This window comes from Cheilinus undulatus, linkage group 11, assembly GCF_018320785.1.
Source record: "Cheilinus undulatus linkage group 11, ASM1832078v1, whole genome shotgun sequence".
NCBI lineage: Eukaryota > Metazoa > Chordata > Actinopteri > Labriformes > Labridae > Cheilinus > Cheilinus undulatus.
Window position 1 is genome coordinate 39,601,770 of NC_054875.1, and position 15,458 is coordinate 39,617,227.

The following is a 15,458-nucleotide window of genomic DNA, read 5'->3' on the forward strand; positions in this document are numbered from 1 at the left end:
TATGCAAAACTCACTTTTTTAGGTTTTTCAAACAAAAATATGTGCCAAGAATCAGACTCCCACCCTTTCTCCACATTTGAGAAAATGTGTACTGTATCAAGCTGTTCTCAGATTTTCCCCTCATGATGTCATGTGGGGAGTTAGCCCCACCCCCAGGTTTGGTTGGTCCTCCCTGCTTTGAAAAAAGTTCTTCCTCCTCTCCTGATCCTGATCCTGATCCTGAGAGCAACATCCATTAAGCCACATCCATTTCCTGAGAGGGGTGTGGTCAGGAGCAGAGTCAGACAGCTCATTAAAATTTAAAGACACCGACACAGAAACAGCTCGTTCTGAGCTGGGCTGAAACAGAGTTTTTAGACATGCAACAATCCAGGACTAGAGAGTTTTTCAGCAACAAACTTCACAGGCATGTTTGGGGACCTCTGTGACCAATATAAACTTAAATATGTGACCTTTAATACAGCCTATCAGTGATTGTCCTTCAGATGTGAGTGAAGTCAGCAGTCTTCCCCATGATTGTGGTTGTGTACTGAACCAGAGTGAAAGAATGAAGCCTTGGGAAACCTTCGCAAATTGGACTTGCCCACAATATTCTAACATTGTGGGATAGTGGATTTTGGATTTTTGTGAGCTATAAGCTTTAATCATGAAGATTAAAACAAAAAAGTCTTGACTATGTCAATCTGTATGATATGACTCTAGAATATATGGAAATTTAACTTCCTAAAGTAAATCATAGGAAAAAAATGAACTTTTACATGATATTCTATTTGTACAGATAAATCTACATCTGAAAACAGGACTAGGTTCTTAAACATTTGTTCAGCTTTTCTTCAGCAGTGGAGTTTCTTGCTGTCAAAGATTTCTCAATGTTCTATTTTAGATGACAAATATCTGTATAAGGCCTGTCAGCAAGTGCAACAAAACAAACAAGGGAGTCAGATGTCAAGGAAAAACTGATTTTCCCTGGTAGAAGGTCTAAATTCCCAAACAGAGAAACATGTTTGTGTGAATCACTGCTATATATAAGCTTTAATACCACTGAAATTCCATACAGAAAGACTTTTTTTAGATAGTAATAACAAAAATACCAATGCCTGGATTCCACTCAACTTTTCAGCTCAAGGTTCTTGTACTGTGCGAACCGGCTCACTGTCATTGTTCACTGTTAGACTGAAATACAACAGAGCAATTATTGTTTACAGCACCTTTATTTTACCTACTATGAGAAGTCAAAATGCCTGAAAGGATGTGTACACTGTGTTTATTTTAGGACTATCAGGCCCTTCATCGGTGGATAAAACATCAAAATTTATAAAATCAAAGTTTTTCCTATTCCACTGCATGTATGTAAACAGTAGCACTGACTTGCCACAAAAAAGCATACTTAAGGGAGGGTTTCAAACAAATAAATAAACATGTCTCATTATTTAATCAACTGGATCAATAGGATGGTTTGTGTTGAATCTCTGCTGCCCTCTGCTGGTTCAGTCATCACAGTACATCCAGCGTGTGGCTGTGCTCTGAGGATACCCCTTATCCACAGCTTGATGGCTTGGGTTGATGCGCCAGTACTCAGAGCCTTTGAACATGTAGATGTAACCGTTTGTCCACGTGAAAGAAGCATCAATGTTGCTGGGCAAACCTGGGAACAGTTTACTAAGAAGTTTTGGATATGAGCTGAAGTCTGTTGGGGTAATTTCATCCCACTGCCAGTACACAGAGCCCTGAAATGACAAGATCATTACTGACAGGAAAGACATTTGGCAGAATGAAGTCTCAAAATCTGTCCAAACAGAAAAATCCTATGGAAGCCTATAACAGCATGGTTGTATTTACATTTTTAATGCAATTATCTTAGGATCATAAGTCAATTAGTTTGTTTAAAATATTTGTGTGCATTTGATTCAGCACTTTTAGAAGATAAAAGAAATTTCATGTGTAATCCAAGATTATTAATATGCGACATTTTCTGGATCAGGAATTGAAATAATGGAGATTAAGAATGATGACTGAGCATTCATGATTGCTTTCATGAATTTAGTGGTGGATTCATAACTGAATTTTAACTGCAGTTAAGTCTGATGGGTCAGTCAGGAATGGTTGTTTACTGGTTTGTCAATTTCAGATTTAAACGTGTTCTAGTGTCAAGATTATTGATGTTGGCGGTTTAAAAATCCTGATTTTGAGACCTAATTTTTGTTATCTTGCGAAAGCAGGCCTCAGTATCTTGAAGTAACAACGTTGTTTACTCTGACTGCATAGTATAGGTTTAAAAAATGTTTATGAATAGCTGTACTCGGCTGCCATACTCTTGCACTTACTTTGATAAAAATAAGTTTTTGGTTCCTGTTGTAGTAAAAAGCCGTGTCAATGTTAGCGGGGATATTTGCCAAGGGTCTGGGGAAACCCTTGTCAAGTTTGAGGTTGCTGTATCTCCAGATTTTGTCTCCTGTGAAGTAAGTGGACAGGCAAAAGTTTTCTTTACACCATGTGAAAGTTTTTAGAACATTTTAACATGCCACTATCCTGTTAGCATTGTTCATCGCACATGCTTAAAGTGAACTTTGAAATGAAGCCACCTTTCAGAAAGTAGGTCTTTCCAGTCCGCTGAGAGTGAACGGCTGCATCGAGGTCCCCTGGCAACTCCTTCCACTGAGCAGAGATCAGGACCGGAGATCCTGCACCATGGCTGGATAACGTCCATACATAATGACCACTGAACACATACGTCTTACGCAGAATTCCTGCAGAGACATAACACAGGAGAAAACACAGATAAGTACAGACACTTCTTCCTGTTGAGGATGATGCCAAACTAATATTAGATTAAAAGATTTTTGCAATGATTTTTGGCTTTGTCTGTGTTTATCTAAGCAATACAAAAGGAATGACAACCTTAACCGGTCTCCAAACACCACAACATAATTTGTTTTAGTTTGTGTAATGCTGGAAACATGACAACTGCAGGATTTTTTTTTTAACTTCTCACAAAAGTTTACTCTGACCCAAGGATGAACAACTCAGTTTTTGAGGTTGGAGGTCAAAGGTCAGTATAATTGAGCCTCAAGTTCATCTCTTACTAGCAAACATAAACCTTTAAGAACTCTTTGAGGGATTTATTTCATAATTAGCACAAATGTCCACCTTGACAAACTGATGAACTGATAGGATTTTGGAGGCCTTACGTCACAGGTGAAGCTCCTTGAACCCCATGATCACCCCTTTCTTGCGTACAAGGGTTTTCCTCAAATTTGCACAAATGCCCTTGTTACATTTTGGAGGTTAAATTTCAGATGTAAAGTTCATTATCACCCCTTTTGTGAATGTAATAGCCTAAGAATGTTTTAAAGGATTTGGTTCAAACTTTTTTTACACAAATGTCCACTCTCAGTGATGAACAGATTTGATTTTAGAGGTACAAGGTTAAGGTTAAAGGTCACATATTATGCAAAATACACTTTTCAGGCTCAGAAAATGTGTGCTGTAACAAGCTGTTCTCAGATTTTCCCCTCATGATGTCATGTGGGGATTTAGCACCGCCCCCACGTTCGGGTGGCCCTCCCTGCTTGGAAAAAAGTTCCGCCCTCCTCTCCTGATCCTGATCCTGATCTGGAGAGCAACATCCATTAAGCCACATCCATTTTCTAAGAGGGGCGGAGTCAGACAGTTCATTAAAAATTAAAGTTATAGACACAGAAACAGCTCGTTCTGAGCAGGGCTGAAGCAGAGAGGTTTTTAGACATGCAAAAATCCAATACTGGAGTGTTTTTCAGCAACAAACTTCACAGGCATGTTTTTGGGGCCACTGGGACCTGTAAAAACTTGTCTTAAAAGGGTAAAATATGTGACCTATCACCACCCTGGCCCTTCTTCTTGAGCCATCACTGTTCCCTTACTGTCCTGCAATTCTATCCTTAACGCAGAGGTTCACTGTAAAAGCACCAGGTGGCAGTTCTAGTTACTAATACCCCATTGAAATGTAAAATTTTGGTATCCTGAAAACCATATTACCATCAAAACTGAGTAATGTCTGAATATAATTAATTAACACTATATAAATGCATGCTTTTATATACTGTATAGTCTAATCTGAGTTTACCCAACATTGCAGCATCCAGAGTGGCCTTGCAAGGATCTGGAGCTCTCTGCGGCCCTGACAGACCTGGATTTCTGGATGGAGGAGTTCCTTTTGGCTTTCCTGAGGAGAAACAAAACCACATATTAGAGTTGTTTATGTTTTTAAGTTTAAAAAAAACCTCTTTGAACAATGATATTCTGCCTCTACCATATATCTTCTGGATCCCCTGTATATCATCAGGATGTAGCTTGAAATTCGTGCGGTACCCGCTGTACACAGGACCCATTAGAGCGGTGTGGTACTGTGAGTGACCCAGACCCAGAGCGTGGCCGATCTCATGGGCTGCAACTATCCTCAGGTTGGAGCCGTATGTCTTCCCCTCTGTCCACATTTCATCTTGGTCGAAATGCACAAGTCCTGACTCAGGAGCATCAGCATGGGCTAAAACATGACCTGAAAAATAAAAGACGGGCATCTTATTTAACAGACATATCACATTTGTAGACCATGTATTTATGTTTTTTAGACACTGTTGTGTGTATAGTCGCTTCTTCTCCTTTCACATGCCAGTGTATGTTTGAGTTTTGTCCAGTACACCACGGCCCAAGGCAAACTTCCCCCAATAAAGTATATCTTACCTTAACTTATCTTATCTTATCATTTATTTGTTGAAAAGTTCAAGAAATAGTTACACATAAATACTGCTGTGGAATAAGGGAATAGCTTATGGGCCCTATTACAAGTTTGCATACATATTTTGGAATTCAGACAGGCCGTCATCACTAATGATAATCCAGCCATACATGGCGCCTCTGTCAGAACGTAAAGGACGTAATTTGCTCCTACAGCATTTTACTTTTTTTTCTAATTCAACTTTATTCACAAACAAAGTCTAAGTTACATTCATGAAATAACCACTATGCAAACATTAGAGACTAAAATAAAACAGAGAAAAGGTCAGGTGTCTAGTAAGGCATTAAATTATGAACAGACCCATTATAGAAGTATACTAGTTACATGAATGGGGACTCACTTTAGCTATGTCAGCTAACATAGCTTCAGTTGCTATGTAGCTAATGTGACTAATACATAAGCCAATGTAGCTAAAAGAGTATAGCTAGCGCTAATTAAGCCAAAGTAAGCTACTGTTTGTGTAACTACTTCTAAAACAAGTCTCAACATAGCATAACTTAGCACAGGTAATGTAGCTTTGTTTTCCTTAGCTTTAGCAAAATTATTTGTATAGCTATTTAGCCTATGTAGTTTACATAACAAACATAGCTTCAATAGCTTTAGCCTTGGCTACACTACCTATGAAGCTTTCGAAGCTAATGTAGCTTTGTTAGCTTTAGATTTAGCTATGTGAGCTACATAGCTAAGTTATCTTTGTAGCTAACATAGCTTTGTTAGCTTAAGCCTTGGTTATATTATCTGCCTAGCTTATAACGCTATCATAGCTTTATTAGCTTTGGATTAACCTATGATAACTGCATGGCTACATTATCTACATAGCTAATGTAGCTTTGTTAGCTCTAGTCTTAGCAGCATTAGCTGCGCTAGAAGGATTTCATGGAGGACAACATTTTTTCCTGTAAGTCAACTGTTTACTCAGCTTGATTAAATGTTTTATTTTGATTTAACAGGTCAGGTTTTTTACTTTTTAACTTTTGGTGTCCTAACCTTTACCTAAAATTAACCCGGAAGTTTAACCTGATATTATTTTTTAAGCTTTTAATATGTATTTCTGTTCTGACAGATGCAGTGTCCCACCGTAGTCTTCTTTAGCCTGACTGTCTTGTAAATTTTGACTCAAGGATAAACTGAATTTATTGAGGTGGTACAAGGTCAAGATCAGAAACCGCTATCCCCTCTCTGCTCTACCCACCACTGCACTTTCACCGGCCAGTAATTGTTTACCTCATGAAGGAGTCTCACTAGGTGGTAGCTCTTGTTTTTATACTCTACTTATTTCACTGTTGTTTTTCTATTCCTTTTAATTCTTAACAGGGATCTGTTTGCCCCCTCTCAGTACAAATGTGATCAGAAATGACAATAAAACCTCCTTGAATCCTTAGAGATTATAAAACTTTTCAGAGACATTCATTGTTAGTGCCCCTACCTCTCCCATCAAAGGGAACAGGACACGACTTGTCCTTTCTGTGAAAAGAGATTCTGATGTCTGCTCTTCCCTCCTGCAGCTCCTTAAATTTCAGAGGTGTCACATCACTCCAGTACTTAAAAGCACTCTGGATGGCCAAACGTGTCTTTCCTTTACCAAGGTCAGGAGCGTAATTATAGACACGGTAGGTCAGCACCTTCTTACGCCAGTAACCTTTGGGAAAAAAAAAAAAAAAAAAAAAAAAGAATTTCAGTGAGATTTTCTAAGAGTTCTTGCACAAATTCAACCAAGAAAACTGCAGTAAGACTCCAGTTGCTCACCCAAAACTCGATATTTGAGAGATCTGCCTGTGAAGGAGTCTTCTACACCACATCGAGGTTTGTTCATCATGGCCAGAGTGGCTGAGTCCAGTTTTCCTGATATTTTCAGGTTTGTTGCCCTCTGAAATATTCTGAAATACAAAGAAAAAACTAAAAATTAGTAGGCAAGTGTAGAGAAAAGGTAAGAACAGCAGAGAGGATTTGTCAAATAGGGGGAAACGTTAGGATATGGTCACCTGAGGGCTTCAGCTATCTCCTCAGGTGGGGGGGGTTTGGCTCTTCTGTCCAGTGGGATGTGCAGGTAACCATACTTCCTTAAATACGCCTAAAGAAAAATAATAATTGTAACAGCAGAGGAATGAATGTTCAGGTTAGACCTGTTCACAAAAGTAATGACTGAACCCTTTCCCTTTATCTTAAAGTTTACAAAATCACAGCAAAGCATTTCAACAGAAAATAGTGAAAGAAAAAAGATCATTAAATTTCCTGTCTTTCATAGTTAAATAGAACACTTTTAATATGCTGCTGTTGGTTGAGGTGAAGTTTGAAAAAATGATTTTATAATCCTGATTGGTTATATTTACAGCTAAGCAAATTTCAAACTGTTTCTGATTTTTTATTTTTGTAAAGCTTTGTATATAAAACAGCATCATGTCTTTGGAAAATGTATGCAAGTAGATTGTAAATGGGCTTGAGCTTGTAGCACTTTAGGGCACTGATGGGGAGGATGTTATTTATAATTTCCATCAGTTTAAACTATTCCCGATCACAGACCTTTATACACTTCCACACACCTCTGACTCAGCAGTTGGAGCAGTTTGGGGTTCAGTGTTTTGCCCAAGGACAGCAGGACCTCCCGGCTGAGAGATGGCAGACTCTGTCACTGTTTCACAGCCAACCCATTATTGTAAGAGTGCATAGTCTATAATTCATTAAAGTTAAACAAATCAACATGTTTGACGTGGTCCCTATACAAATAAAATAAATAAAAATCACCATCTTACAAGACGCAAAGCTTGCAGAAGAGTTATCTGTAGCACCTAAAAACCATCCAGACAAAACTATGCTTAATCTAAACAGCTAAATACAACAAAGAAATGTCTTAATAGTTTGTCTCATCTTACTTGTGCTGCTTTGAACCCAATGGATAATTGATGCTAAGAATGTATGGCCTAAGTCCAAAATCACTGTTAGTTATTCTTAAGTGAATCTACAAGCTTTAACTTGAGCTGCTATCATTATTATCAGTCCTTCACATTTATTATTATTATAGTTTTAAGTTAATATAATAACCAGCGAGGTTTCTGCTAAGTATGATGGATTGGCCAGATTCCACATCTGCCATCAGGCAGAATCGTGATGCATGGCCACTGCGGTCCTTGTAAATAATAGCGTGGTCCAATAAGAATCCACCTGAAAGAGCCAACTCCCAGTCTAACAGCCAACCACCTATAGAACGAAGACCATCTATAGATAGATGTAGAAAAACACCAAACAATACATGCAGCACAGAATCAGGATGGTATCCTTTACTCAACAAAATACTAAAAATGCATTTTAATTTTATACTTGTCTAAAAAAAGGCAAGCTGGACATAGCCCATAACAAAATCCTGACCTTCAGAGAGTGCCCCCTTCAGACAGCTGGTGCAGAGACTGGCAAGAATTGACCAAAAAAAACAAAAAAACTGGAATGCTATTTGTCCTTCAATAGGGGATAGGCAGTTGCAAGCTTAAGGATTGTGAGTGATCCATGATTGAGGAAATGTGAGAGAACGCTACAGACAAAGCTGGATGCTAAAGAAGACAGACTGTGAACCCACTGCAGCCAACAGGAGGCGGAAACAGGGCTGCACTGTCTGACCACCCGTCCCTCAGACAAGAACAGAGACAAGTTCTTTACACGTCTCACCAGCAAACAAAAATAATTTATCAACATGAAGAATGAACACAAGCTCCATATCTGCTCAGGCTGCCTATAGAAAGTATTCACCCCCTTGAATGAGTGAATGTGTCTAAAGTGGCTGTAGTATTAAGACACCTGTGTCTGGAAGGTCTAGTAACTGGGTAATCAGTGTTGTTGGCTGCCATTACACCACGAAGACAAAAGAACACTCCAAGCAACTCAGAGAAAAGGTTATTGAAAATTAGAAGTCAGAAATTCCAAGGCACTGAACAGCCCCCAGAATTCGGTTAAATCCATCGTCAAGAAATGGAAGGAATATGGCACATGTGTTAATCTGCTTAGATCAGGACGTCCTCACAAACTGAGTGACCATTCAAGAAGGAGACTAATGACCAAGCACTGCACATCACCACAAACACACCATCCCCTCTGTGAAGAACGGTGGTGGCAGCATCATGCTGTGGGGATGCTTCTCTGCAGCTAGCCCTCGAAGGCTTGTAAAGGTAATAATAATAATAATAATAATAATAATAATAATAATAATAATAATAACGTTATTTATATAGTACTTTTTAAAACACACAGTTACAAGGTGCTTCACAAAACCCAAAATGGACAGACAGATAAGCAAACAAACATAACGTAATAAAGTAACACAACCAACATACTGAAAGTTCAATTGCAACACATGTGCATGCACACAAAAGTAAGAGTGGGGTAGAGATTATAAAAAAAGCTAATCTATAAAAATGAGTTTTTAGCAGCTTTTTCAAAGAGACTACAGATCTGGCAGACCTGATGTTACCAGGAAGATTGTTCCAAAGTTTAGGAGCTACCACTGCAAATGCACGATCCCCTCTGGGTTTAATATTTGAACGAGGGGATATAATGAATGCGGCAAAATGTAGGAAAATCCTGGAGGACAATGTTATTCCATCTTCATGAGAACTACAGCTTTGGAGAAGATTTATTTTCCAGCGAGACAATGACCCGAAGCATTCAGCAAAAGCTACACAGAAATGGTCTAAAGGCAAGAAGGTGAATGTTCTGGAGCGGCTGAGTCAAAGCCCAGACCTCAGTTCATTAGAGCATTCATGGCTGGACTTGAAAAGGGCTGTTCATCTTGTGCAACCTGACTGAGCTTGAGGAGTTTAGCAAAGAAGAATGGAGTGAAAATGCAGTGTCCAGATGTGCAAGCCTGATTGAGACCTATTCACACAGACTCAGTGCAGCCAAAGGTGCATCTACTAAATACTGACTTGAAGGGGGTGAATATTTATTCAATCATTTTATTTAAGATTACATATTTGTATTTAATTGATATTACTTTGTAGAAATCAGTTATCACTCTGACTTTGAAGAAGGTTTTTTTTTGTAATTTTTTCCTTGTCATCCAAGGGGGTGAATACTTTTAATGGGCACAGTAGATAGCATAAATCTTTGGTTGGGGGCACCCCTAGTTAATAGGGTAGCAAACAGCATGGTCCCCTGTTCTTTCTGTAAAGTGTCTTGAGATAACATGGGTTCATGACTTTCCCCTGTACAAATAAAGATCGACTGACCGAGATTGATTGTTGTTTGACAGCTAAAAACATTTAGTAGCTGATCATTGCTGCTGTACTGACAGTTTAAATAAAGCATTCATGAAGAAGCTATTCAATTTTATGATTACATGATTAACATTACACCACTAGGCAGGATTTAAAGGGAATGATTTTTGCAGTCCTTCCTAATATTGTATGAGAAGACTAGGCGAAATGGTGAATTTGATCAAAATTAGTCTGAAAAGAGAAATTTTGTTTCACCATCTCTGAAAAAATGCATTTCCTTACCACTGCTTCTGCAGATTCTTCTTGGCTCAGAGCAAACGATGGCACCGTTGTCAGAAAAATTAGAAGAAATATTAACTCCACTTTATAATCCATCTCCAGGTCTGGACCTTCACTTACATAACTAGTTAAAGGAGTTATATCAATCCTCCAGGGTCACCTTTGAAACTAATAGAAAGTTCTGGATGTTTCTAAGCATCGTTTACAACCACAGCTTGTCCGTCTGCATCCATCCTGAGCTGAGGCTGTTGCCTCACTTTAAGGATTCAGTTTTTATACCACCAATTGTTTGTTCAGCAACTTCCTCAAACCACAAAATCACCCTAAAAGAGGAATGTGATGAACACAGAAGAAAACATGTTGGAGACTCTCACCACGGGATCCCACAGTCTTACACCCCCACTGAGACAAAACTGTCCTTTAGTGTTCAATAATAACTCAGAGTGGGTTTACCTACGTCAAGAAAGAACATAAATTCATTCTTATCTGTGTTAAAGGGTGAGGATGACCTACCCACCATCTATAAAAAGGGGATTAGTTAAAACCTGTTATGTCACTGTGGTGGAAAAATTTCAGCTGCTGGAGTTTTTTAGGTGAGTTATCACCCAGACAACACAGATAAAGATGTGAGACATGAGCAGATGTTTATGTTTATGATCATTTTGCACATAAATCTGTGCATAGTTTACATAGTTAGAGCACCATGAAGAAAACAACCGACCGCACACCCTCAGTAAGACAACAGCTAATTGTATTCTTCACAATGCTGGAGTGTATTCAAGGAAAAAATAACACTCCCTTCTCAAACCAGGGCTACAAATCGTCTTCAGCCAGCAGACAGTGAACGCCTCCTGGAGTTTCAAGTCATAAAAAAGAGCAGACAGATGTAATCAGGGGGCCACTTCCGCCTGTGTGACTAGATCAGAGTTATGTGAGTGATTCTAGAAATAGATATATCAAAATGAATTTATACATTGAATTAAGTTTATTAAAAAAAAAAGATGTTCTTTTAAAAATTGAAATTCAGGAAATTTCCTGAAATTCTGGAATTCAGGAAATTATTATCCTCCTCAGACCCTGCATGAGGACATTACATTTTGGCTTTCCAACAACACATTAGTAATTTCTGCTATATACATTTCTGAGATAATGTTCTAAGGAGTTTAAGTAATTAGCTTGAAGTGTTGCGAGAATTTGCTCTTAAATTTTCAGGAATTTTAATGGAAATTTAAGGGAATCTGTTTGGATATTTATTTGGGGATTTTGCTCTCATTGGAGTCTTGCTGAAGACCGTACATTTCTTAAGGCCGCTCCCACAGACTGTTCATCTGAGACGCCGTACATCACAGAAAGGAATAATTTGTCAGTGCAATGTATTTCCAATTTAGATTTTTTTTTTTTTTAAATTCAGCTTTATTCATAAACAAATTTTGGAGCTAGATTAATGATATAACCACATTGCAAACATTACAGACTAAGAAAAATTTTATCATTTAGAATAAGAATAAGGAGAAAGCTCATCTGGAATTCAATTATGTATAGACCCGTTCCAGAAGCAGTTGCACAAATGGTGGCTCACTTTAGCCATAGACATAATATACATAGACGTCGCATTGGCCAGTGGGCTGTGTGTCAACACCGCCGCCATTTTGCAAGAGGCTTTCCTGGGCAAGATACGTGGAATAACATTTCAAACAATAACAAAACCCTTCATCCCTCATATACTTGCATTTGTTCATGGAATGGTCTTGCCTCTGGCAATATGGCGGGCACGTTGACGTATAGCGGCAGCGGGCAAACACAGTCAATGAGGTGTCTACGCATATTATGTCTATGGCTTTAGCTTTGTTAGCTTTAGTGAAAGCTAAACATAACTACATGAGCCAATGTAGATAAGTTAGCTTAAGCAAAGTTGGCTTTAGCAAACATAGCTAAAGCTGACATAGCTATGCAGATAACCTACTGAGGTAGCTTATATAGCTGCTTTAGGAGCTTAGTTTTAACTATGTTAGCTACATAACTACATTATCTATAGATAAGTAAGATTTAGCAACATGAGCTGTAACAAATGTTGCTAAAGCTAACCTAGCTTTAGCACTGTTAGCTAAGTAGTTCTGTTATCCACACAGCTATTGGAGCCACATAAGTGACGCTTGCTGCGTTAGAATGTTTTTATGGAGGATGAGTTTTTTTATTTTGTAAACGATGTTTACTCAACTTTATTAAATGTTTTGGAATCACGTTTGCTTACTTGTCAGGATTTTGACTTTTAACTTGTAGTATCCTGACCCTTACCTTAACCTTTACCCCAACCCTAAACGGAAGTTTAATCCAATGTTATTTAGAAAGTGTTAGCATGTATTTCCGTTCTGAGATGTGTCTCAGATGACTGGTCAGACATGAACAGGCTCCAGTCTGACTGTTTTGGAATTTATTACGTATTTTCTTGAGATTTTTGGGGATATGTTGGTACATTTTGAAGAGTCTCATTGGAAGTTTTGAAGAAAATTTACTCTGGAATTTTTCCAGCATTTTCGTAGAAATTTGGACATTGGTTAGGGGGAATCTGGAAATACTTCAGGCATTTTCATGGAAAACTTTGAAATGTAGTCCTAATTTTGGGGAAATTTATTTGAAGATTTGGGGGCTATTTGCTTTGAAAAAAAAATTCATGGAAAAATTTAGGAAATCCATATTTTTTAAAAAATCATTCTAGACACGTTGATAATCAATCGTTATCAAAAGCTTGAGTTTTTGTCATGAGGTGTGGCTGTTATTGGGGACCAAAGATGGTTGACATTTTTTTGGCTGTGTGCCAAAAGAAAGGCATTATAATTCTGAGGTGATTATTTCTATCACCGTCAGACTTCACAGGTCTCATCATGCTTATTTTTGAAGATTATAATTTAGTCACAGCAATACTTGCCAACAGGAAGACACTTTTCTGAATTATGATTTACCATTCCTACAAGAATAACCATACCTCCCTTAAAACTGGTGTGAAATATCACAACATGTTTGCCATACTACCTTCAAAAACTCAAAGGACAGTATGTAATCATGTTGCATTATTTTCCGTGAAACAGGAAGTTGCTTATGCAAGGGTTTAACATACTCTTAAAGAGACAAAACTTAACAGACGTGAAAATCTTGCAAAAATCTTGTCAGGTCACCCCCTAAATTACACAATTTCTGTATTTACCCCTCTAATTCTGTTGAAAATATCAAGCTCAGAGGTGGACAGAAATGTCAGAATAAGGGGAACTGCCTCTGACAGAATATTCTCAACAGCTGATGAGAGTGAACGGAGGTAGCTTCACCAGATAAATGTTGCATGTTTATACTCACAGAAATAATTACAACTAAATGTTCAGTCAGGCCAGGATTTCATCCATGTTCTTTTTATTATTGTTTTTTTCCTGCAACTGTAAAAAATGCCAGGGCAGTCTATTGTTGGACAGCCAGCTGAGGATTTTGATTATCCTCCATGTTTTTCCTTTGAAGTCACCTTTCACGCAAGTTTGTCAGACCTTTGAAGCTGTCCTTATGTCTGTGGTCTCCCATATTTTAAATCGTTTAAGATTCTAAAAGCATCTAGTTTGTGGCTATCCAGAGGAACTTCTAGTAAAGACACTTCACATCTCCTTACCATAGCTCAGAAGTTTCACTAACGGCTGCTTTGCTAAGGAGAGGATATTTTAATGTCCTGCCATGAAACAGGAAGTTGTCTGAATACATTTTGGGCAAGCTCACACTAGTGCCTAAATACTTGAGACTGGGTTTGAATCCCAGTCCTTGTTTTTTTCAAGAACGACATTCTCTTTACATGGGCGCACAGACATAAACACGCTACTGTAATTAATTAGTTTTGCACAAGTTCCCAAACTTTACCAAAATATACGATTTATTAGCTGAAGGTTATCTTAAAATGGTGCCTTAGAGCAGTGATTCCCAACATAGGATCCAGGCATCCCTCGGAATTTAACCAGAATTTAATAATACTTGGAAAAAAAAAAGTGGAGAGAATCTGTTCATTTTTCAGCAAGAAAGTAATTTTTTTTTTTTTTTCCCTCGGGGGGGGGGGGGGTCTTGGAGATTTTAAAGTCATATATTTAGTGGGGGGAAAAACGGAATTGCCTAGCTTAAAAAGTTGGAAAATTAAAAGGAAAACTCAAAATTCCTGAGTTTAAAAATTCTTGAATTTTGACATCAGACATTTCAATTTACAGCAGTATAAAGTTAAAAATGTATAAGGAACCAAATTAAAAACAATGGTTTGATTTTTGACTTTTTAAACTTTGTAATCTCAAAAATTCTAAGTTGTGGTTCACTTACATTTACAACTTTTAAAGTTAAAAGTTTCTATTTTCCTCATAAACTGACTTTTGAAACTTAAGAATTTCAAGTTTGTTTTGTTAAAATTAACAGATGGTCTTTGTTTTTTTTGTTTTAATATGTCCCCAGTTCACTGTCATAATAATGGATATTTTATACATTGTTGTTTTGATAAGTATATATAGGCCTATTATAATGGGGTGTTCACAGTGATAACAATTGAAATTGATGTTAATTTTTCCTAGTGGGTCCTAGAGGGGCCTTAGCTTTTCTCAGATATAAGTACAAGGGTCCTAAGGAAAACAGGTTGAGAACCATTGCCTCAGAGACTCAATTAGAGTAAAAAAATTCTCATCACTACAGAAGCTGTCCTGCAAAATCAGCTCATTTATTTCAGAATAATGTGAAGGAGAGACGCTCTTTGCTTTAAGACTCACTTTAAACATTTAAATTGAGATACAAATTCTAAACTCTTAAAATGTTTGAACTGAAACATAACTTTTAAAAACATTTTCTTGACTTTACTGGTTCAAAAATGGCCCAGTCAGGTGGTTTAACAGCTGCATTCTGTGCTGTAAATGAAACAGCAGTAAATAAAACTATCAGGCTTTGATGGCACAGATAATACTTTTTGAACATGAACAATCCTTGTGTGTTGAAGTCTTTTGACAAAGATAATACATACGATATTGTCTGGCATAATTGCTAATTATGAAACTCTTTGAAATACCCAATCATACCAAACTACAGAGGGTCTTTTTAAGTATTTATGTCCTGATTTCTAAATTAACTTAATACAGGGAACTCACAGAGTTCCTGGTTACTCTACCACTCAAAAGCAGCATGACATAAACATTTTACACATGATG

At 37.7% G+C, this 15,458-nt stretch overlaps 1 protein-coding gene across 1 annotated transcript; it reads right to left on the bottom strand.

Moving 5' to 3' along the window:
• Positions 1-1,487: 1,487 nt before the first annotated feature.
• On the bottom strand, positions 1,488-11,902 carry LOC121517345 (matrix metalloproteinase-19-like). Its single transcript, XM_041799046.1, has 10 exons — positions 11,856-11,902; positions 10,258-10,378; positions 6,757-6,845; positions 6,521-6,651; positions 6,201-6,413; positions 4,289-4,534; positions 4,103-4,201; positions 2,583-2,747; positions 2,325-2,452; positions 1,488-1,727 (listed from the first exon to the last, which is right to left on the bottom strand). Exons 1-10 carry the CDS (start codon positions 11,900-11,902, stop codon positions 1,488-1,490), a joined length of 1,479 nt encoding a protein of 492 aa, XP_041654980.1.
• Positions 11,903-15,458: the final 3,556 nt, after the last annotated feature.

Coding starts and splice junctions, on each gene's coding strand:
- LOC121517345 (XM_041799046.1), bottom strand. CDS start 11,902: ATGGCGGCGGTGTTGACACACAGCCCACTGGCCAATGCGACGTCTAT. Junction 6,846..10,257: donor AAGAATCTGCAGAAGCAGTG/GTAAGGAAATGC, acceptor ATTTTTCTTTAG/GCGTATTTAAGGAAGTATGG. Junction 6,652..6,756: donor GAGATAGCTGAAGCCCTCAG/GTGACCATATCC, acceptor TTTGTATTTCAG/AATATTTCAGAGGGCAACAA.